The sequence below is a fragment of the Polypterus senegalus genome, chromosome 7 (genome assembly GCF_016835505.1).
Source record: "Polypterus senegalus isolate Bchr_013 chromosome 7, ASM1683550v1, whole genome shotgun sequence".
NCBI classification, from domain to species: Eukaryota; Metazoa; Chordata; class Cladistia; order Polypteriformes; family Polypteridae; genus Polypterus; species Polypterus senegalus.
In genome coordinates this window covers 122,498,481-122,524,354 of record NC_053160.1, presented here as the reverse complement: position 1 = coordinate 122,524,354, position 25,874 = coordinate 122,498,481, and the positions used below count along the sequence as shown (strand labels likewise).

The 25,874-nt window shown below is 36.5% G+C and overlaps 1 protein-coding gene across 2 annotated transcripts in view; it reads right to left on the bottom strand.

The window, feature by feature from the left end:
• Window positions 1-10,314: 10,314 nt before the first annotated feature.
• LOC120532821 (ubiquitin-conjugating enzyme E2 D2) overlaps window positions 10,315-25,874 on the bottom strand; it is a 76,411-nt gene continuing 60,851 nt past the window's right edge. Inside the window, exons 3-8 of one of the 2 annotated variants that reach the window (XM_039759225.1) lie at window positions 17,485-17,516; window positions 17,178-17,255; window positions 16,058-16,163; window positions 15,306-15,399; window positions 12,038-12,087; window positions 10,315-11,202 (exon numbers count right to left, since the gene is read on the bottom strand). In XM_039759225.1, the coding sequence (XP_039615159.1) occupies window positions 12,039-12,087; window positions 15,306-15,399; window positions 16,058-16,163; window positions 17,178-17,255; window positions 17,485-17,516 (359 nt within the window). In that variant the 3' untranslated portion in view covers window positions 10,315-11,202; window position 12,038. The remainder of the gene's footprint in view (window positions 11,203-12,037; window positions 12,088-15,305; window positions 15,400-16,057; window positions 16,164-17,177; window positions 17,256-17,484; window positions 17,517-25,874) is intronic. The other variant, XM_039759226.1, reaches the window with a different exon arrangement.

Below are 25,874 nucleotides of genomic sequence, written 5' to 3'. Positions count from 1 at the left end.
CAATTAAAAACAGAAGGTGGATGGAACAAAAACTTGCAGCCACAGCAGGTCCTCAGGACAGTTGGAGAACCCCTGATCTAGGGGGTTGAAAGAAAGAAACTTATTTCATGCAATAGATTGCCAAAAAATAAAAGTTGCATTCAAAGGTGTCCATTATTATCTTGAGAGAAGAGGGCAAATGGGACCAACCTAGGATAGAACAAAAGGGGAAGGTGCAGATATGCAACTGCTCAAGAGGACAAATACACCAGAGTCTGTGGTTTGTGGAGCACACATCTTACAAATCCTCAGTTGGCTGCTTCCTTAAATGTTGTAGTATATGCTACATACCAGTGTCTACTGCAACAGTGAAAAAAGAACTCTGGGATGTTGACCTTAATACTATTTGTCAAGTCAAACACAATCCATTGTCCTTTGCCAGTTTTAAACCCTCTTTATTTTCGCCAGTTTGTAGAGATATGGTTTTCACTTTGAAATTCTGCCTGTAAGGCCAAAGTTTGCATTGAATGAATGCACAGCAGAGTGTGTGTTCTAATACTGGTCTGTGCTAATGTCCATAATAGCAGATATATGGACAACAAAGACTGTCCACTCATCTACACTATCTTCACAGTAAAATACCTTCACAAAGAACTGTCTAACGCTACTGTACAGCACAGGCAAATTATGGGACTATAAAACTGGTTTGGACATGGAACCTTGTGATTTGCACTGCAGTCCAATGGCAATGTCAATCAGTTATACTGCCTCCTTTCTCTATAAAGGGAAAAAAAAGCAACTTTTAATGAACAAGGTCCTTATATAATTTAGATATTTCAGTGCAGCATGCTCTCAGATGTCTTTTTATTACGTAGTGGAAAACAAGTATACTCTCAGCACCTTCACAGTTTAGATGTGTCATTTCAACATACCACACTTTGCTTTGCAAAAACGAGTGGACAATCAAAAACAGTTTTCTCCACCCAAGTATTTAAGTGTTATTTTTTGCATTTCCAGTAACAGCCACCTCATACTGTTAAGTCCACCCATGCTACATTTGAATAAAAACATTGCCAATATCACAATACTAATATTTGATATTTGCAATTCAGAAAACCTTTTGAGTGTTAATAGAATGGAGTCCCAAATAAGCACTGAGGAAGAGAAGTTAAAATAACTGTTTTACTACCCATTAAGGCTCACATATAATAGTTGTACAAGTATGAAGACCATTTTCTACTAATTCCTCCTACAGTACACCAATAATGAACATCAATGAATAATCGACTCCACATGGAAAACCGCACCCGGGGCAGGCACTGACAGGATCAACAGATTGCTAGCTCTGGCTTTGTTGTGTGTGTGGCGGTGCAGTATTTTTTTTTGTGTTTGCACTTCCACTTGAAGTAAATAAGCTTATTAATATTAAGACCAGAAAAAGTCTTTGTTGAATGGCAAAGATATTCTAAAACAGCCACAGCAAGGAAACTACAAACCTAAAAGTAGCGATTCTGAAATGGCACTTTACTGAGTAAAGTGTATGGTTCCTCAAAGAATCACTGCTCGACAATGAACCATTTAATTCTGGGAAGCATTCTTTGCATACAAATTTTTCTACCTTTGAAAAGGATCTCAATATTTGGATGAAACAGAAATGTTTAATAAGTAGTAGGCTATCTAGCAGGATGCAACAGATCAAGAAAATTCTGACCTTAGCTGGTGTTCTTGTCTTTTTAAAATCATTGATCCATTGGTATTTCTCAAATCTGTTATCAGTTCATGGTTATTTATGGAAACTTGTTACAAAGATTCTTTCTGAAACCTTCATGTGGATGTATTTTTCAGACTCCAAAATTATCCCCTTCGTTGAAGAATCACACTGATACCTTTATTTTTACAAGTGTACGATAAAACTTAATCCTTTTCCATTGGAACCTCCACAGAACAGATTTACAGTATATCACATTCGCACCAAAATGACACCAAATTAGAAATTACTACAAAGATAAACCTACCTAGCTGTAGATCTTGATAATCAAGCACATCAATAACTATAACTAAACCACACCTAAAATGCATTTCAGCAAAGACTGAACTAACAGTTTTGTGATGCTGATGATATTAATTTATGGAAATGATTGAGCGCACAAACTTAGCAACCACTAAATGTTAAGTTCAAGGCTTGAAAATAATTTGCCCAAAGACTTACTTGCCAGAAATGTAAACACAGATGACTGTAGGTCAAAACAGTGTAGTTATCTGTCAGCAGTTTTGCATTTTAGGTGTACTACATGAACACTAATCACTGCACCACCTTGTTGTTCCCAGATGCAACAGTAAAAACCTGTTGGTCATTTATCAGAATCAGTTTCTTGCACTTTTTATTTCTTTAGTGTTCTCAATCATTGCAAAGGTTTTTTTTTTTCATGAAGGTAAATTTACAGTTGTGATTGAAAGTTTGTGAATCCTTCAGAATTTTCTATATTTCTGCATAAATATGACCTAAAACAGATTTTTCACTCAAATCCCAAAAGTAGATAGAGAAACCAGTAAAACAAATTAGACAAAATTATTATACTTGGTCATTTATTTATTGAGGAAAATGATCGAATATTACATATTTGTGAGTGGCAAAAGTATGTGAACCTCTAGGATGATCAGTTAGTTTGGATGTGAAATTCGAGTCAGGTGTTTTCAATCAATGGGATGATAATCAGGTGTGAGTGGGCACCCTGTGTTATTTAAAGAACAGGATCTATCAAAGTCTGCTCTTCACAACACGTTTGTGGAAGTGTATCATGGCACGAACAAAGGAGATTTCTGAGGACCTCAGAAAAAGAGTTGTTGTTGCTCATCAGGCTGGAAAAGGTTACAAAACCATCTCTAAAGAGTTTGGACTCCACCAATCCACAGTCAGACAGATTGTGTACAAATGGAGGAAATTCAAGACCATTGTTACCCTCCCCAGGAGTGGTCGACCAACAAAGATCACTCCAAGAGCAAGGCATGTAATAGTCGACGACACAAAGGACCCCAGGGTAACTTCTAAGCAACTGAAGGCCTCTCTCACATTGGCTAATGTTCATGTTCATGAGTCCACCATCAGGAGAACACTGAACAACAATGGTGTGCATGGCAGGTTGCAAGGAGAAAGCCACTGCTCTCCAAAAAAACATTGCTGCTCGTCTGCAGTTTGCTAAAGATCATGTGGACAAACCAGAAGGCTATTGGAAGAACGTTTTGTGGACAGACGAGACCAAAATAGAACTTTTTGGTTTAAATGAAAAGCGTTATGTTTGGAGAAAGGAAAGTACTGCATTCCAGCATAAGAACCTTATCCCATCTGTGAAACATGGTGGTGGTAGTATCATGGTTTGGGCCTGTTTTGCTGCATCTGGGCCAGGACGGCTTGCCTTCATTGATGGAACAATGAATTCTGAATTAGATCAGAAATTCTAAAGGAAAATGTCAGGACATCTGTCCATGAACTGAATCTCAAGAGAAGGTGGGTCATGCAGCAAGACAACGACTCTAAGCACACAAGTTGTTCAACCAAAAATGGCTAAAGAAGAATAAAGTTAATGTTTTGGAATGACCAAGTCAAAGTCCTGACCTTAATTCAATCGAAAGGTTGTGGAAGGACCTGAAGAGAGCAGTTAATGTGAGGAAACCCACCAACATCCCAAAGTTGAAGCTGTTCTGTACAGAGGAAGGGGCTAAAATTCCTCCAAGCCGGTGTGTGCAGGAATGATCAAAAGTTACAGGAAACATTTAGTTGCAGTTATTGCTATAAAAGGAGGTCACACCAGATACTGAAAGCAAAGGTTCACATACTTTTGCCACACAAATATGTAATATTTGATCATTTTCCTTAACAAATAAATGACCAAGTACTGTATAATATTTTTGTCTCATTTGTTTAACTGGTTTCTATTTATCTACTTTTAGGACAGGAGTGAAAAATCTGATTATGTTTTAGGTCATATTTATGCAGAAATGTAGAAAATTCTGAAGGGTTTACAATCTTTCAAGCACAACTGTACATTGTTTCCATTCACATCAAAAGTTGAATTCATTATAGAAAGCAAGGCTTACTTGCCTATAGATGCATCACTTCCTGCATAGATGATCCCTGTAATAATTTTACTTGGTGGCTCTCAGATAGTCAATTGCAGATGTGAACATGAGTACTTTAACTAGTAACAACTACAAATACCCGAATTTAACAGTACATCAGAAAATTCATAAATAAGTTTAAGTACTGAAGTTAACTTAAAAATATTAGTATTACTCAAAAATCCTTGACTTTGTTCCCGCATGCTTCTATGAGCCATTCTACCTGTGAGAGACAAAGGCTCATTCAGTACCAGACTACAAAAGAGGAACTCACTCAGATGTACTTTAAATAGAAAGTCTTAAGGAGAAAACTGGATCTACAGATGTTGACAGAGATGGTTGATAGGTGCAGGATATGCAGCACACTATTAAGAATCATCAACTCTAGTGATACTTGTTCAGCAATTTTGATTACCTTTCAGTGGTAATGATTACTGTCAAGCTCTGCGATGACAGGCAGTAAAGAAGAGCCCCAAAGATCAATGTACTCAATTCTTTGGGGTGATTGAGACTCAGCTCCACCAATAGGGAGGCTCTTACAGGTTTATTTTACTATGCGTCTTTGTGTATGTGGATGAGCTCCAGTACAAATGTAAATCCTGTAGATGAGCCAGGGCGCATTTTCCAGTCCAGTCTCAAACTTTGGAGATCATGAATCCATTGAAGCCTCATTTTCCTATTCATGGTCTTCTACCACTGTAGCATATTGGCTTAATGGTCCACAGTGCTCTGCTGAATACTAACATTGTAAAGAGCTGTGATTTAAATATATTTGTGGTCTTTGTTACCTTGAATGAGTTAGGCCATTCTGTTCTGACCATTTAATGGCAAGGTGTTTTCATCCATTGAACTACCACTCAATGATTACTTTGTCTCACCATGTTCAGTAAACACTAGAGACCAATGTAGTAAAAAGTCCAAGTGGTTAGTAGTTTTAGGTGAGGGAACCACCACATTTGGCACCCAATATCAAACCACAGGCTAAAATCATTCAACTTATCAATTCTAATATTTCATCAAACAGATACATCTCTTGTTCAGGTCTGTATGATTTTAGATAGGAGCTGCAGACTATTTGTGCACACAAATAGAACAGTTACTGAAATGCCTGTTCTCCAAACCCTACTAGCCCATCATTAGGCTGAATCACAAAGTAAAGCATATTATGAACTTATTCAAATCTGATGCTACTGTTTTATAGGAAATCACTTTTATATCAAGGAGAAAAAATGTGTGCCACTCTTACTTACCCTACAAAGTATATATATTTTTAAACTGTAATTATATGCTGCCAACCAGAAAGACCACAAAGCTTGTCCAATTTCTTTTTTCTATTTCCCCAATGTCCATTCACCAAGTTTTAATCGCTTACCTTACTTGCATATTTAACCAAGGCTTAAATCATTAATTTTAAATACCATCCTCAAATTCCTTTCCAGTAAATTGACTTCTTAAGCATTCATATATCGTAAAGTCAAACTTCCTCCTAAAATATATGCAAAAAGACACCACTACTTTTCTTTCCAGTGCACCATATTTACTCAAAATGACTGCTGTATAATGCACTGTAATATTAACAAGTGTCAACATATCACACTACAGTAACCATGAAAGATAGCTACAGGCCAAAATATTCCCATACATCTTTTCATAGAACAAATTTCACCACAAGACTAACTTCACTTGATACCTAGAATAAATCTGAACCTTTATCTTCTAAAAACACTGCCAACTCTAATCCTACAATTTACATTAACATAGAAAGCCTAGCATAATACGTATATCAAGAATTGTTAAAATTAAAATGTAATTGCTAATACACTGCAATTATCAGAATGAAAATGATTGTAATTATTTCCTTTCCAAAAGACACTATACCTTGAATGTGTTACAACCCATACTTCGCACTTCATGGAAACATGAATGGATATTATAAATGCCACTGTTGGCAAAAATGTAAGGCTACCTGTCATCAAGGTCCATATACAGTATGTTAATGAGTCACACTCATAGTCCTTTGAAACAGTTTCACCACAACACATTCAATCCAGTTCATCAATCATAGACCTGCACATTTTTCATGTACAAGCTTCTCATAACTTTTTACCCTAATTTTAAATACACATTTCAAATGTATTATAGGCACTTGACAAACATACCTGCACACAAAAATGCCTAAAAACATTTCAGTAAGGTATTATAATCGTAACACATAGGTACTTAAAACAAGAAAAATTAAAAGATCAATTTCTTTGTTGGGAACAATATTTTACTTTATTCTGAATTTGTCAAGAATGAATCCATATTATTCTGAACTAAATCTGCTGGGCTTCTGTCTACATTTGAGTTTCAGTTAATATAAGAAACTTATTGACTTTCTGTATGAAACCCTTCAAATGTGGAGAACAATTTAAGAGTTGACTGATTAATATAGGTTAACTCTTTGTTGTGGACATTCAGTAATTGTTATTCTACCTCATTAGGAAAGTTTTCAAAACAATTTCAATACAGTGCCCCAATAGCTCCATACACTTCATCCACTATTCCTGGAATAACTTTATCCCCTTTGGAAAAAAGAAAAAAAAAATCTTCTGTTTAATCCTCAAATCAGGACATCTCGGCTGCCTTGACATCATCACTTGAAAACCACTGTCCACTGAGAGATTGCTTCAAAACTCAGAACAGGAAATGATCAGAGGAAGCCAGGTCAGGACTGTACAGTGGATGGTTCAGCTGCTGGAACCCACATTCTCAGATAGCAGCCTGTGATTGATGTGACATGTGAACCAGCACGTTGTCGTGAGAGGCAGCACGCCTGCTGTGAGGTTTCATGTGAAGACTCTCCTGACATCCTCTCTCTTGGAATGTTAGACTTGCACCGAGTCACAACTGTGCATAAATAACGCTGAGATGTCACAACATGCCCAGACTGGTTTCAACATGCTTGCTTACTTACTTTCTTTCATACTCTGGTAGATAAATCATTGAACATCCTTCATAGTATAATCCTAATCATAACTAAGTGAACAGCTACTCTTCAAAAGAAACATTACCCCTCAACTTGTGCTGGCCTGGGATAAACAAACTTAATTTTTCCAGTGAATACAACTCTACAAGGTCAAATACCTACCCAGGAATATAATTAACAAAGAATCAAGACAGACACTAGTTTTCATATGATGCTTGGATTATTAAATGTAAAACAAATTGTTTTCCTCCCTCCAACACCTAATACCAATTCTTTGCCATCCTGTACTGGTAGCAGTTAACATGAACAACAGTAAAGAAGTACTAGCAAAACAGACTCCAATGGAGCAGAATTCTCATCCTTAAATAAAATATTTCCTCTTAACAATAACTTACTGCTGAAATCAATCTGGTTATCTTAATTTCAGTTGAACATTATGAAGGTAAACTATATAGCACCTAAAGTCACCTACCTGCTGAGCTCCTGACCCTGAGCAAGGAACCCCCAACCAGTTCAAAGTTAGTCAAGTGATACTACACTGACTGTCCAAAGACCTTGCTGATAGTTCAGGTGAAATATAAACCAGGACAATATGATTATTTATGTAAACAGCCAATTACTTTAATCAGTACGGCAAACATACTTCATACTACCTAACCTTTAAACCAGATATGCATATTTGGCTTAATTAAAATACACAAGCAAATAAACTGTTAAAGCTTTATTTATATTTATTTATATATATATATATATATATATATATATATGGGGAAAACTTTTCAAGATGGGTGGTGACCAGGGTGGCCATTTTGAAGTCGGCCATTTTGGATCCAACTTTTGTTTTTCAATAGGAAGAGGGTCATGTGACACATCAAACTTATTGGGAATTTCACAAGAAAAACAATGGTGTGCTTGGTTTTAACGTAACTTTATTCTTTCATGAGTTATTTACAAGTTTCTGACCACTTATAAAATGTGTTCAATGTGCTGCCCATTGTGTTGGATTGTCAATGCAACCCTCTTCTCCCACTCTTCACACACTGATAGCAACACGCAGGAGAAATGCTAGCACAGGCTTCCAGTATCCGTAGTTTCAGGTGCTGCACATCTCATATCTTCACAGCATAGACAATTGCCTTCAGATGACCCCAAAGATAAAAGTCTAAGGGGTCAGATCGGAGACCTTGGGGCCATTCAACTGGCCACGACAACCAATCCACTTTCCAGGAAACTGTTCATCTAGGAATGCTCGGACCTGACACCCATAATGTGGTGGTGCACCATCTTGCTGGAAAAACTCAGGGAGCGTGCCAGCTTCAGTGCATAAAGAGGGAAACACATCATCATGTAGCAATTTCACATATCCAGTGGCCTTGAGGTTTCCATTGATGAAGAATGGCCCCACTATCTTTGTACCCCATATACCACACCATACCATCAATTTTTTGTTCCAACAGTCTTGGAGGGATCTATCCAATGTGGGTTAGTGTCAGACCAATAGCGGTGGTTTTGTTTGTTAACTTCACCATTCACATAAAAGTTTGCCTCATCACTGAACAAAATCTTCTGCATAAACTGAGGGTCCTGTTCCAATTTTTGTTTTGCCCATTCTGCAAATTCAGTGCGCCGATCTGGGTCATCCTCGTTGATATGCTGCAGTAGCTGGAGTTTGTAAGGGTGCCATTTGTGAGTAGCTAATATCCGCCAAGGGATGTTCGACTAATGCCACTCTCCAGTGACATGCTGTGAGTGCTACGCTGTGGGCTCTTGCTGAATGAAGCTAGGACAGCCACTGATGTTTCTTCATTAGTGACAGTTTTCATGCGTCCACATTTTGGCAAATCCAACACTGAACCAGTTTCACAAAACTTAGCAAGCAGTTTGCTAACTGTAGCATGGGAGATGGGTGGTCTCGTAGGGTGTCTTGCATTGAAATCTGCTGCAATGACCGGTTACTGCGTTCACCAGACATCAACACAATTTCTATCCGCTCCTCACGTGTTAACCTCTGCGACATGTCAATGGCTGTAAACAAAGAGAAACTTGTAAATAACTCATGAAAGAATAAAGTTACGTTAAAACCAAGCACACCATTGTTTTTCTTGTGAAATTCCCAATAAGTTTGATGTGTCACATGACCCTCTTCCTATTGAAAAAACAAAAGTTGGATCCAAAATGGCCACCATGGTCACCACCCATCTTGAAAAGTTTTCCCCCTCACATATACTAATGTGCCACAAATAGGAAGTTAATATCACCAACCATTCCCATTTTATTAAGGTGTATCCATATAAATGGCCCACCCTGTCTGTCTGTCTGTGTGTATATATATATATATATATATATATATATATATATAAATATATATATAAATGGTGCACACATGTGTATGTAGAAAAATTATTACTACTATTAATAATTATTAATAAAGCAAACTATATAGCATTTTTGAGATTCATCACCAAAAACAGTAGGTCCTGGAGATAATTTGCCAGTATAAAAAAAAAAGGCATACTAATGATATACAACAAATATGAAACAGAAAATTGCTCTATCAATAGCCTACTTGGCCTAAAGCAGGTAGGTGTTTACAGTCATGTTTTCTGGGACAACCAACTTTTCTAAAAAGTAGTATGCTCACCCAGAATATGCTCAAGTACACAAATTAAGCAAGCCAAAAGCCTAAAGTTGAAGAATTCAGGCATGTCATTTACATTTATTGCTCTTAAAAGCTTAAAAAATACACAATGTTAAATTCCAACTTTTTGCCTAGAAAAATCTGAACACCACAATGTTTACAATAACCTATTACTTACCATAAAATATTCTGTGATCTTTATTTTCTTAGCATTTCAGATAGTTTTATTATCTACTGAGAACTTGCTTTTTGCCAAACCTTGTCTGTAACTATGACAAAACCAACTGAGCAATCTGGGAAGGTGTCCACCTTTGGTCCACATCACCTTATGTTCAGTGTAGCTAGGTGAAGACAGACACAATAAAACATACATAAAACATACACACAGACTAAGTCACATGACGATTGAGTATAATTATGCTTTTTTCATTCATCTCTTACTCAAAACCATGAAAACGTATGTTTTGGCTGCTGATCAAACTAAAAAACAACTGATTAACAAAATCTACTTATGAAACAAATTTTCCAGAAATTTAAAAAATTATTTAAAATCTGAAAGTGCCTGGAAATACCTTTACCAAAATGTTAGACAAGTAACCAAATCAAATCAAGCTGTTGGTTTATGCAACTTTATTTAGCGAGGGAAAAAATAAAAATAAAAATTGGGTGGGGAGAATAGACAAGACAGGGAGGTTTTGCAGTGAGACAGTTTGATAAGCTATTAGTTGATCATTCAACCACTGACAGCTTTGCATCATTATTCAGTGCTACATAAAACAGTAATGTGGAAGACTGATTAACTAATAGCATGTTTATTTCTTTAATAAAAAAAAATACAAAACTTTTGACCCTGTTAAGGAACTCTGAAGTCCCTATCTTATTTAATTCTCTGCAGAAAAAAAACTTGCCATTATTAACATGCATAAAAATACAGCATTTATTTCATTACTGCTGAAACTTACACATTCTGCAGAGATAATCCATCCCCAATCTCAGTTATGAGCATAAAAATCTGACAAACCTCAGTGTCTAACATTATCAAGAAAAGCGTATATTAAGACAGATGCTATTCCAGCAATGAGGTGATCCTGACATGATGAGGTGGCTTACAAATGAGCATCTCTCTGTTGACTTCTTCTGAAAGTTAGAGTAATGAGGGAGGATGTTTTAGTCTCATAACCAAGGTGCTGTGAAGAAATTGGCCACAACACATGCTCCAGTAAGATTTCTGAACCTTGGGAGATTGCAGATATAAAGTTGTTTGTTGTTTTTGTCCAAGCTGCAGAAGCTCAAGTCGTCTTAAGAGCATGTGAATTAATGGGGCGAAAAGGGATGGGGAGAGGGAGTTTATGGTCTGATAGGGGGAGCAGCCAAATAAGAAAACCAAAAGAAACCAGTAATTTAAAAGTTTATTCCAACTATAATGAATGTTGTTTCTGACTTCCATAGGTATCATCACATTGCATACTTCTGAGTCCATTCCCGGGCTATTCTGTTGTACCTAAAAATAAATAAATAAAATAAATAGATGGTACAGTCACTCAGAAGAAAAATACCCCATTATGAACAAAGCAAAAACAATTTAGATGGTCTATCAAATGCGGCACTGACCTACTCTTCTGGATCCTGTTAAGAGAAAGACTATCTAAAGAGGACAATGATAGTGGTCTACTTGAAGTATACTCTTGCATCTTGTTAGGCAGTAGATTGATAAAGGCAACAGCTAGAAAATAATGCCTCTATTTGCCAAACAATTAAAGTAGGATTGATTAGTTTTTTGCAATTAAAATAAAAAAGTGAATGTATTTATTATTATTTTTTTTTTTTATTTAACATCTTGCTTTTCAACCACTCTTTTCCTGTATTGTTTGCTTTGGAATGAGTCTTCAGAAGAAACTATACATGACAAAATTAAAGCATACTCTTATCTAACTTTGAAAATAAAATGTAGAACATGGCTATTTAAGCATCAGTACAATATTAATGTGATAAAAAACAAAAGTTAAGAGCAAAATCCTTGCAAGTATATTATCATTCTCAACTATTTTAGAAAAAATTACAAATACCACCCAATTTTGTAATTGTTGTATATGTATTATTAGAATTTGCAAAAGTTACTGCTGGAAATTAAAATTAACAAAATTTAAACATTGCAATATTTGATGTCTTTAACCTCATCCCCAGTCACTCTCAAATAACACAAAATTCAGAGCAATAAAACAGCACTCTGCACAAGCAAGTAGTAGCCTAACAAAAGTTTAGATTCTGGTTAGTTGAATGACTGACAACATGCAACAAAGATCTTCAACATAACACTTCAAGATGCTAATCCTTACCCTAAAGCATTGCATATTTTTCTGTCCACTCTCTGGCTAGCCTATTATACCTGATAAAGTAAATGGATGACCGTGTTACTGTGAAAATTCCACTTCTTTAGTAAAGGGTTTATAGTATTGGCTAGTGCATAAAACACACAAGGGGGTGGCCAGAAAATTAACAACATCGGTCAATAGCACTGAAGCAGGACGTAGTTGGACTACAATGCTAATAATTCTGCCATGTGGTAATAGACTGAGTTGATTAAGTGCTTAATTCAGGTTTTTTTAAAGAATAAAGCACATCAGGTCATACTGAGCATCAAGAGTGCAATGATCTCAGTTTGATATGAACAGACTGCTGGAGGTACCTGCAGAAAAGCATCAGAAGAAAAAAAAAAAAACCTGTAGAAGTGGCTTGTGCTAAACTGCATTTGCACCATGAAAGCACACCTGCATACACCACTGTAACAGTCAAAGAGATTATGAATAAAACCAATGTGGTTTTTGCTTCCCACCTCTCAAATTTTCCAGAACTCACAGCCTCACTTTTTACCCCAACATTAAAATTGAGACTGAATGGAAGACTATTTGATACTGCGTTAGTAATCCAGAGAAAAGAAAAATGTGGTAAACCCACCTGGCAGGAGGCTTTAGACATGGTGAGAAAAGGAATGGAAAAAGCAATGGGACAAGTGTATGCAAGGGGAGTATTACGACAGTGACTAAAAGGGAATGGCTGTAATTTGTATAATTATGAAATTATAACACAAACACACACACACAGTCCCCTCCACAATTATTGGCACCCCTGGTTAAGATGTGCTCTAAGGCTTCTAATTGTTCCCCCACCATCATGCTGTGGGGCTGTGTGGCTAGTTCAGGGCCTGGGGCCGTTGTTAAAGTCGAGGGTCGGATGAATTCAACCCAATTATCAACAAATTCTTCAGGATAATGTTCAAGCATCAGTCACAAAAGTTGAAGTTAGGCAGGAGTTGGATATTCCAACAAGACAATGACCCAAAACATATTTCTTAATCTATAAAAGTGTTCATGCAGAGGGAGAAGTACAATGTTCTGGAATGGCCGTCACAGTCCGCTGACTTGAATATAATTGAAAATCTATTGGATGATTTGATGCAGGCTGTTCATGCTTGGTAGCCATCGAATTTAACTGAACTGGAGAGATTTTGTATTGAAGAAAGGTGAAAAATACCTCTATCCAGAATTCAGACACTCATCAAAGGCTTTCTCATAGCTGTCATATCTCTGTTGGGTTGCCCAAATTTATGTACCCGTCTAATTTTGTTATGATGCATATTGAATATTTTTTCTGTTAATCCAATAAACTTAATGTCACTGCTGAAATACCACTGCTTCCATAAGGCATGTCAAATATTAAAAGGAAGTTGCTACTTTGAAAGCTCAGCCATTGATAAACAAAAATCCAAAGAATTAAGACGGGTTCCCAAACTTTTTCATATGACTGTACACTGTGTGCACAATTATTAGGCAAGTGAGTATTTTGACCATATCATAATTTTTAATGCGTATATTCCAACTCCAAGCTGTATTAACTTGAATGCTTATTGGATTTAAGCACGTCAGGTGATGTGTATTTGTGTAATGAGGGAGGGTGTGGCCTAAGGAGATCAACACCTATATCAAGGTGTGCGGAATTATTAGGCAGCTAGTTTTCCTCAGGCAAAATGGGCCAAAAAAGAGATTTAACTGACTCTGAAAAGTCAAAAATTGTAAAAAGTCTTTCAGAGGGATGCAGCACTTTTGGAATTGCTAAGATATTGGTGTGTGATCACAGAACCATCAAACATTTTGTTGCAAATAGTCAACAGGGTCGCAAGAAACGTGTTGAGAACAAAAGACGCAAATTAGCTGTCAAAGATTTGAGAAGAATCAAACGTGAAGCTACCAGGAACCCATTATCCTCCAGTACTTTCATATTCCAGAGCTGCAACCTACCTGGAGTGCCCAGAAGTACAAGGTGTTCAGTGCTCAAAGACATGGCCAAGGTAAGGAGGGCTGAAACCCAACCACCACTGAACAAGAAACATAAGTTGAAACATCAAAACTGGGCCAAGAAATATCTGAAGACAGATTTTTTTCAAAGGTTTTATGGACCGATGAGATGAGAGTGACTCTTGATGGAGCAGATGGATGGACATGTGGATCAGTAATAGGCACAGAGCTCCACTCCAACGTGGAGGTGGGGTACTGGTATGAGCTGGTATTTTTAAAGATGAGCTAGTTGGACCTTTTTGCATTGAAGATGAACTCAAAATCAACTCCCAAACCTACTGCCAGTTTTTCGAAGACACTTTCTTCAAACAGTGATACAGGAAGAAGACCATGATTTTTATGCAGGCCAATGCTCCATCACTTGCATCGAAGTTCTCCACTGCGTGGCCAGCCAGTAAAGGCCTTAAAGATGAAGGAATAATGACATGGCCCCCCTTCCTCATCTGACCTAAACCCTATCGAGAACTTGTGGGCACTTCTTAAATGCTAGATTTACGGGGGAGAAAAACAATACACCTCTCTGAAGAGTGTCTGGGAGGCTGTAGTCACTGCTCCACAAAAAGCTGATCGTCAACAGATCAAGAAACTGACAGACTACATGAATGGAAAGGCTTATGACTGTTATTGGAAAGAAGGGTGGCTATATTGGTCATTGATTGATTGATTTATTTTTTTTGAAATGTCAGAGATGTTTATTTGTAAATTTTGAGGTGTTTGTTTATTATTCTCACTATAACAGATGAAAATAAACAAGTGAGATGGGAAAATTTTCACGGTGTTTGTTCCATATTAAAATTAATCCTCAAAAATACAACTTGCCTAATAATTCTGCACTCCCTGTATATTTTAGTTCTTACACATTAACAAAGTTTCTTTAAATTTTTTGTTTTGCTTATGGGTGTGTGCATTTGCCCTGTCGGAGGAACCAGGACCTTAAATCCACACCTAGTTTTCTGACACTGGGTAGCACATTCAGTTCTACAATGGCCTGGTAATACTCTAAAATGTCATGATTCCTTTCAGTCAAGGCCTCCAATACTTGAGGAACTAAGGCAGTTCTGTTTTGGTTTCATCAGTCCACATGAAATATTCCCAGAAGGATCTTGATTACTCAAGGCAGGTTTGGGGAAATATCAGTTGTGCCTTTCATAAGGACATTAATTTGATTACTATTAGGGCAAAATGAAAATTAATATTTTGTTCAAGTCTTTCTAAACTAACAGCTACTTAAAACATTTAGAGGAATACTTACTTTTCCCTGTCTGTTTTGTAAATCCGTGCAATCTCTGGCACTAGAGGATCATCTGGGTTTGGGTCACATAACAGTGAACAAATGGACAAAAGAACTGAAAAACATAATACAAATTAAATCAACTAAACAACCCAGTCAAATAAAATTGCTTTTTCCATAACTAACACAAAACATTAAATGTGGTGCAAACATATTAGCAACACTTCTGTCACAACAAGCAAAAATAATCTGGGTTTGATTTTTTAAAACAATAAAAAAAACCAAAAAAAAAACAACAAAACAAAAAACTATAAGGGTTTAAAGAGGAAATTATGAAATCATTATGAAATATGAACATGTTGCCATGTTTAGCTTTATTAGCATTCTGCGGAGTCTTATTGCCAAGGGTACTACAAAATAAAGGTTCTACATTTAATTCACTCATGATAATCTAACAGTTAATTTATGTGAACTGAGATTTATGCATATTTTTTTTTAAGTGATTTTTAGAAAATAGCACTAGTTCCATTTTTGGCATTATCGGAGGTTTTAGTCATTTCTTAATTTCTACTATATGAAATTTTTAATTTACTTAATACGTATATTGTTAATGTTATACAATTCCTAAAATTATTTCACACAACTATAGTAACTTTGCCAAGAGTTTGCTTCAGCATAATTTATGACAACAATATTAAAAATGAGTGCACTGCATATCTTAAATTTTGTTAGAAGACTTTTATCACTTTACTACAAGTATGAAAATCAGTTACCTTTAGAAATAGTTAATGCAGGTGACCACTGTGACCTTAGAATATCAAGACAGATACTGCCATTACTGTTAATATTTGGATGATAAATTCTTGTTGTAAATGCAACCTATTAAAAAAAAATACAATCTGAAAATAAAAGCTCATTAGCAACACAGCAGCCATCTCCACTGCACTCCAACAAACAGTCCATTTTCTATAAATTACTTTAAATATGAAAAAGAATTTACCTGAACTGGTATTTTTTGATTTTAAGAAAAGTGTTGTATTTCTTCCTGTTATTTATCGGTCATATTGCCAAATTAAATTAGCTGAACATTATGGCATTTTTATACTTGGTCTTTCGGTTATACTGTTAAATGTTTAACAGTACAGTAGTTAAATTTATCCAATGGAGGTCCAAAAGCGAATAACAAAATGAAAGGCTATAGAAAAGTAAACACTTAAGTTCTCTAAAAAAAATACTTTCATTCTTACAGGAAAAAAGTCTCATACATTATCTGTCAAGTTTCATTCATCTACAAAAAGATCATTAGTAGATGAAAATAAATGGTGTACTTTGATGTTAATAATGTAAAAAGAAAGACGGATTACATTTTCCTGGGTGTGATGTTTTAAAGTATACATCTAACTTATTGGGGAGTGACTGCTTTAACCCATTAAAAGGCTGTGCCAGTTTGGTGTAAAAATTAGGTTAAGTATGATGTAGGTTATAGACGTCCCTTTAATACACATTTCTTCAGAATTTGGTCACAAATTTGAGAATGGGCTGGTCATTTCCTTATAAAATGACAAGACGATTTATTCTCAAATAAAATAAGGTAAATGATAAAAAACACAAAGAAATACATAAGAACAATTTCACATTAGACAAAAATGTTACCAGAAAATATGGCATTCACAAATATGGTTATGATAAAAACCTACATAGCAATTTTTAAAACGAGATTTTTTTTTGCGTACCATCTTTTAATCTCTAACCCTTAATTATGCAAATATACAGATAATCGTATGAAACACACTGTAAATAAACCATCACAGAAAGATATATCTAAAATTTTGTACCTCATACAGTGATTGCTGCAGTTAAACATCTAAGAATCAATACATTATATATACTTGCCTTAGGAGGTTTAAATGGGTAGTCTGTGGGAAAATGTATAGTCAAGAAGAACACACCACCCTGATATGGACTGTCATTCTGTGAAAGACAAAACTCTCATTATCTTTTAATATCCACAAAAAATGTTTTATTCATTAATTTAAACATAATTTACAAACTTAACATCTAAATATTAACTTTCCATTCATCTATTTAACAAAATACATTTTTATAGGAAACCAGATTCTATTCTAGCAGCACTGAGTGTAAAGCAGAAGCCAACAAAAGTTTTCTAAATATAAAGGAGGAAAGAAAATTTACTACTTACGGGCCCCATTATTGTTGCCTGCCAATGAAACACTACAAATAAAGAAAAAAGTGTTAACCTTGTGGTTGTCACAATAATCACTGAAATTGATCAAAGACTGTATAAAATCAGTATTCCATTATACTAAACTAACTTACTCAATGATTCTGCCAAAACAGCACAAGACTCGTAAAATGTATACTTTTGATTACAGTATGAAAAGTTATCTATTTTCCAAAGGGATGTTCAATGGGTAACTTCCATTTACCACATTCCATACGCCTCCTGCACTTAGCATTGTGGAATTATTTGGGACAGTGCTTTATATTTCACAGTTTGTGTGTTTGTTTTAGGTTATTATGGGAGCCATTTTTAACTATTGTGTAAGTAAGTTTGTTCCGCTTGGTAAAAAGTTAATATTGAATACATATTAATAATTATATTAGTGTTTTGTGTCTCTGTGCAAATTTGTAATGGGTGCTGTTCTAGCCCCCACACTAAAATTTCTGTTACGGCAGTGTGAATCTTTGCACAACAGGGTGACTACAATTGTGTGCCACTTGTTCAGCCAGACAATATTGGTATTGCTAAAACTGAGCACTGCAAATTTGGTGTCTGAAGCACAAAAGGGGACTCCACATGTTTTTTTCAGACTGCAAGGTTTACTTGGCCACTGCATGCTTTCTAACACACAACCAGAACTGGCTCAATGTGTGAGTCCCAGTATTCCTCTTCTAGAAGAGAGTCTACAGCATTTGAATACATTCACAAGAATCATGGATTACTATTTGTCTGGTGCCAACAATAATATGCCATGGATAACCCTTTAACCACACACTCCAGATAAAGGTCTGCACTCTCGGTGGTCACAATGTAATTGCTTGCCATGGGAATGATTTTCAGTATCGTGGGAGCAAGCATTAAACATTCATTTGTGGATGGAAGCAAGATTCTTGCAAATTCCCACAGGGAGAAATAATTTATAACAGAACGCATGTTCATTTAATTTATTCACACCTTATTTGGGGCTCATCAGGTGTATGCACTTTTGATAGCCATCTAATAATCAGATCTTCACACTGCCAAATAAGCAAACCAGCCGCCGTGGTACAGCATCTGTGGTTTGATCCACATGGAGTGCAAAAGTGCATACACCTGATGAACCCCAATAACCACGAAAAACATGTTATGTACTCTGTATTATTTGGCAGATACTGTATCACATAGCTGTGAGCTGCTTCCCGCAACTGAGGATGTGTTGGATGTTGGCTGACCAACCACAAGCGTTAGTTACCTGGTGGGTAACCCGATGATCAGACTGCGATTCAGACTTAAGATTTATTTATGAGTACAAGTAGTACTGGGCGGTAAAACCAAAACTCTGTATCATGGTATTTTTCATGAGTGAATGTTAACCACATATTCCACTGCAAATTACTGCAGTAGACTGGCTAAGAATAACCTATTCCACTGTCACGAGAATTGTACATTGAATAAAAAAACATTTTAATGTCCACACAAGTATTAATACAGGTTTGAATGAGAGCATAAAGTGATAGTTTTCAAGGGGGTGGCACTAATGAAGAGAAGGAATCACACTGCATGACAGATGCAGTCAAAACATAGAACTTTTTTATTGAAAAAAATTTGCAAACGACTTAAACTAAAAATTCTGACATCACATTTTCAATAATCCAAATTTAGACTTAGTAAAATATCCAGAGGAGCTTGTCAAAAGTTGTATTGCACTGAACACATCTTAGAAAAGGAATACATAGTAAATATTTTCTGCACTTTGTTAATGTAAACAAGCTCTATCCACTGACCCGTTAAAGTGAAATTTTAAACAACTTTACCATCATTACACTGCATAATATTTAAACTAATAAATAACAAAATAACAGCGCATCTTCCAGTAGTAATACTATTACTTCAAGGCTTCAAGCCCAGGTACATTGCACAGTATTCACCAAATAAAAAAATAAATAAAATAAAACAAGTGCAACTTGGTGATGACATCTTTACCACCTGAACTATAATTAAGGCAAATTGCATTAATATGGACCTTGCTTCAAGCTAGGACAGCAGAAATGCACAGTTGTCTGGCTGTCTGTGAGACGTGTGCAGAGGTGATTGTTGCAATGAGAAGCAATATGGTTTGTACCTCGTGTCATCGTAAGTGTCGGTCATCCTAGGCAAACGCTGCAATGGGCACATCAGCTATAGGAACGTGTTCAGCACCACGATCAGCTGGGGACCGATTAGCTGATCCTGGTACCTCACTCATTTTCGATCTCCATCTCCAGATCACTTGCATCAAAATCAGAGTCCGACAAATCAGAGTCAGATTCAGCGATAATACGAAAAAAGTGATCCACGGATTATTTTGCTTTGAGCATTCACTTTGGTATCTCTCCACATTAAGGTCATTGGACAAGAACTTGCTCACTGTACGTAAATACAGGTTAGTAACTATGGGTGGAGGAGCTTTCATTGCGATAGCCCCATAAATTTGGAATGCTCTTTATCTCTGCCTTTGCAAGGAACAATCCATTATTAATTTCAAACTCCTGTAATTTCTACTGTCTTGTTAATGTGTTTATTGAATTCTAAAGTGTCCTTTAGTGTATGAAGGGGCTACATAAATAAATTATTATTACATGCCATTTTAGAAGGTTTTTGCCCTTCGCTACTCACGCACATGAAGGGAATCAACAAAGATAACTTTTCCTCTAGCAAAAGAATAACGAAAATTTCGTAACAAGATCACTGATCTCTATTGATTGCTAGCTAGAGTGAGGCATCTCACAACGGGGGACTTTCTGGCAACGTATCGTTCTGCATCGCTCGGCACACAGAAAATGTTTGCTTGCCGCGCAAGTAGGGGATTAACTGTACTGATTGATAATAGAGATAACAGAAAACTGATTATATATACAGTAGGAGTCCTAATCCGAACAGGACTAGGGAAAAAAAAATAATTTTTATAAAATTTCTGAACTGGGAAAAGTAAAGAAAACAAGTTTTTTCAAGTTATGTCGTACGTTTAATGTACATTTATGAAACTTGTAATTTTTCAATTTCGCTGTCTAACTAAAAATCCAAAATACAGCCTTACTTAAAATTGAAACAAGTTTGAATTTACTCACATATGTAGAATCCATGTTCTGTACAGCATTTACACAAAACGTAAAAAGCAAACCATTATCTAAGAGATAAAGTCAGTGATCTTCTTCTGACGCAACGAATTAAAATGGCTTGAAGAAGCAATTTTCGCCAACGCCGCATAAACATAACATCTGTTGGGGTTGCATCGTGTGGAACAACATCCGTCGGCGCGTCCCCTTCCTCCTCACTGTCGTCTGGTTTTGTCGATTTGCCATCAGTGGAAGCTTATTTGTGGCAGAAGCATTGCTGCAGGCCAACACAGTTAGGTGCTGTTTATCCATTTTAAACCCTGGTGCAGATCGTTCCTCTTGTGATGCAAGACTTTTGGTAGGCAATGCTTTAAAGTTAAGTCCTGACTCATCTGCGTTGTAAACTTGTTGGGGGGAGTAGGAAGAAATGATGCATTTGAACTCCTCAAGGTATTCAATAGCTGCTTCGTTGTCTGCTGACAATTTCTCCCCAGTTATTGTAAGCTGCCTGATTCCGTGTCTTTTCTTCCATCAGTCTAAGAAACCACAACTACCCGTAAATGATACGTCACCGCCCATGAGCTTGTTCAATTGAAGCACCTTTTCTTGAATTAGAGGGCCAGTGATAGGGATTCCTTTCTGTCTTTCTTGTGTAAACCATAAGAAAAGTGCTTCGTCCAATTTTTCGTAAGAAGACACTGTCTTGCTACGCTTTTCAATCGTTTTTTCACTTGTGGTAGTGCAAAACTGCTCAATTTTACCTCTGTTTTTTTTCCAATCGGAAATTGTTGCTTTCCCAACACCAAATTCCTTTGATAACTGAGTGGCTCTTTCACCTTTGTCAAGTCTTTTCAACACTTCCAGTTTTTCTTTTAATGTACACGAGTTATGTTTATGTTTGCTTGCCATGATGATTAACAGCAGGGACAAGCACAGAATGTAAAGAAACCACACAACACTCACAAAACACAGGGCAAGTGCGCGCACACGAACAATAACATTGCACAAAACATCACTCAGCAGTAGCAGGTGGCACACTGACTCAGTGACTCATAGTCTGGGAACGGAAATCAAGAGGAATGTGTAGGTCTAGGCGGGAGGTCTAGGTCACTGCCCTTGCGCTACTACTCACATACCGCCCGTCATATCGATTTTACCTCCGATCACAGTCACACTACAGTGCAGTTTAAATTGCAGTGTACTAGAATATGTAATTTCTTACCTTTAATTCTTGACACATCAGACGCTTAATACACCTCATAAAGTCAATATATGGCATTATATGACAAAACTCCGCCTAATCCGAATAGGGTTCGGTCCCAATTAGTTCGGATTGGCGGGACTCTACTGTATATTCATTGTACATTTCTTATTACTTATTTACTACCATTACTTAAAATACTTTATTATTTTAATAACTATTACATACCTATGGTTATGGTTATGTGAAGCACTGGTACTCTAAAGCATGTTTGCGACTAAGGTGGTGCAGCAAATTGCTCGTGTTGCCGCCTTCGGTGACAACTCTAGCTCAACAGCATTTGCAGTAAATAGTTGTTTGGTCCACATCCAACCTTTTAAAACCAAAGTATCTCAAGACAACAGACACGGCTCCTTTTTCAGCAAAAGTTCTTCTGTGTCATTATGTTCAACTTTGTCTGCTACAGCTTCAGTTTCAAATGTTCTGTCCATTTTCACCGCTCAATACCTCCTCTAACACATATACTCCATTGCATGCGTGTTTAGTGGTGTAGCAGTGAAAAAGGTCCCCCTTTAAACAGTTTCCTGCTAGGCCACATTCCGAACGTTGCTTAAGCTATTTAAACCGGTGTTGCGGTATAACAAAAATCCATATCATAACAGAAATAAACAGTTTTCAGTATGAACCAGTATACCACCCAGCACTAGTGCATCAATTTCAAAAAAACACTTTACAGATATTAAAAAGTGCTAGAGACTGCCCCCAGTTCTTAATTACAAGACTACCTACCTAATATTTCACTAGAAGATCCTCATATTGGCAAAACAATTCCACTGTCAAACAGAGTGGGACTGAATAACGTGCCAAGTTTGACCACTGTAGATGATTTGGGCATGGACAAATCTAACCAAGTTATGCTGAGGGAGCTCCATACTGGCTGGTTTTTACTTTGATCTCTGTCTGTGCTTAGGTAGATGTGAGTGAATGATGCACAGCTGCTGTTTTGTCTCTTGGTTTATACATATGTGCTGCCTGGCTTGGTGATGCACTATTTCGATGATTTTTCGATTTGTTAATATACTCTCTGTAGCACTTAATATTCTAAGGCCTGCAAAGTGTTATTTTAAGTGGTTTTATTATTTTGCAGGCTTCAGGTTAATGTTGTTCATTGGTTAACTTAGTTGAGTGGTGTCTGGGCGAGATGTCTGTTCTTGTGATGTAAGCCAATCTGCTGTTCAAAGTGGCAATACTCTCTCATTACAAATCATAGCTTTAAACTAGTGCTTGATTATCACACCATCATCTCTGCTGTTCATTTATTTTGAAGTACAATAGGTGCTTTGATGAAAGAAAAAAAACAAGTGCATAGAATACACTATATTTGAATTTAGAAGTGTATATTGACTAGCATCCATTTGCAGAAATGCAAAGGTCCACCTTTAGATTTGGTCTGCGTGACGGATCTGCCTCAAGTGTACACTGAGAAGTTTTTCTAAATGCTTCACGAATGATATAAAAGTACAACTTTGCATCTGAATAGACTGAAGGAGAAAAACAAATAGTATGACCCTGACTTGATACTGTGATGATTACGCATTTTTACGCATCTAGATGTCAGAAGCAGACAGACACAAAAAAAAAAAGACAACAGTGTTGATGCTAGGCTTACAGGGTGCAGCTGCTTGAGAGTTTTGATTGCTTTTATAGTTGCCCGTGTAACACTAGAATCTCCTTCAAGTGGGTGTTTGTTCTTACTCCAGCAGTTGTTGCAGCCATTACAATTACAGAGTATGTATGTATGTATGTAAGTATGTAAAAGGAAGTGCAAAACATACTGTACATTATACACACGCATCATTAACCTAAGCTCAAATATACGTTAATATTTACTTATTTCTAATTTGAATACTTGAACCTTACTTATTGGCTAAATTGTCAGCCCTAGTACACAACAGGCTTGGGCAAAAATATATATTTATCAATGAATTGTTATTTTATGTTTAAATGATTGGATATTGATTCTTAAAAGTCTCTAAAATCGATCTTATGGATCTTTTTCCTGCTAAATTACTTTATAAAGACTTTGCTAATTTTCATTTTTGGCGTCCGATCCAGTAGATATCATTAATGCATCTGTTAAGGCCTTCTGCAGAACAAGCACTTTACTACCTTGTATGAAACAAGGGTCCGACAGGATCCTAACTTTAAAATGTATCCCTTTTGTCCGAGGACTGTGAGGACAAATTTGAGACTGATTAATGTGACTGCTACAAGTGAGAAACTGAAGATATTGGATCAGGACATCAGTGCCAATACCCAGCCTTAATATAGATCATACTTTACTTCCATATAGGATAGTAAGTAGTGGCCTACCTAAAAAACAAGACACTGCTCACAATGTTGTTTCTGTTGTGTGCACTTGTGCTCAAAATTTAGGTCTCGTTGGAAGATCTGTGTTAAATACTGATGAAGTACAAATCGCCACCAAAAAAAAAGTGAAAAGGACACCTGGGCCTAAGAAAGGAAAGACCTTTGTAGCCAAACCTTCATGCAAGATCATGTTAAACAAGCTTATCAACCTTACATGACGTTTTTCTTAAAAGAAACCAATGTGTTTCTGTAGCTGGGAGCGGGACAAACAAGTGAAAGTATGTGTGGAAGCAGGCAGGCAAAGGATGGACTAGTGTGGGAGTGGATAGGAATGGGATTATTTATTAAAAAAAAAAAAAAACTTGAAAAGGCTTGGGCTTATAGTTAGGATGCCCCTTGAGCTCATCTCATGAGAGGTATACACAGCAATGCTTAGAGAAAAGGAGCAAACAAAGGAAACGCTGGAGGGTACAAGTCTCAATTATCCTTTATCAATTACAGCTATATTTAGCTGGGAGGCCTGGTCACTTGAATAAATGTGAGCAAAAACAAGTATAAATGGGATTTGTATCTCACTCCACATAATAGTTACACTTTAAATTCTGGTATATGATCTGATGCAAGACCTGTGGGTTAGGCCCGCAGGAGTTTCAAGTCATTATGACAAGTTTGCAAATTCTCCCTTGTCTGTGAGTTATCCTCTGGGTACTGTACAATATTCCAAGACGGTTTGGGTTATAAAACTTCAAATAGGTCCAGGGGGGGGTTTGGGAGAGAGAGAGAGAGAGAGTGCAGATGTGACTACTAACTTGAAACATTCAGGATTACTTGGTTGCTCGCCACCACCCAGTGTTGCCCGAATTTATTCAAATCTATTGACCAGGAACTGGATTAAGACATTTTTGTTAAAATGAGAAAAGTACAGCATTGCCAAGTGTTACTGCCGATGGTTGCATAGCCACATACAGTAAATTGATTTAATGCATCTCACTTCAGCAGACAATTCATAAACTGATACATACTATTCTGCCAAAGTTTTGCAGAAATTTGATCAAATACGGACTTACACCCCTTAAAAAAAAAACACTTTTTGACTTTGGGTATTGTTCTGTTATCTCACTGCTTTGATTTTTTTTAGCAGATTCATAAAATAGAAAGAAAAAGAACTTGGTACAGAGAGTGTGCTTGGTTTCATCAGAGAGAGAGAAAAAAAAAACATCTTATTGCCTGTATTCTCTCATATTTTAAATCAACATAGTCTAAATGCTAAACTTAAAACAGTTGCAGTTTCTAATTTTGGTATTCTGTAATTAAAAAAAAAAAAAACAGTCCTGTGACAACGCAATCAATTTTTAAAAACTCAATAGTTAAACACCAAAAGTCTGTCTGTTATTTAACTAAATTCACTAAAAAATAGCTGGCTGCAAAATAAAAATGTCTGACTGGTCTACTCTTAATTGCCCGTTTAATTTTGTGTTAAGTGTGGTTAATTGTAAGGGATGTTTTTTAAATCAATGTTGATCAATAACCTTACTTCATTAGTAAATAAAAGCAAGGAGAAAAGAACATGCTTATTACAGGTTGACATTCAAAAATCCGGCAACCTCCGGACCTGAGGAGTGCCGAATTTTCGAAAATGCCAGATTTTGGATGGTTATATATTTAACAGAAAATAACTACCTGTACAGTTCTTTAAAGAAAGA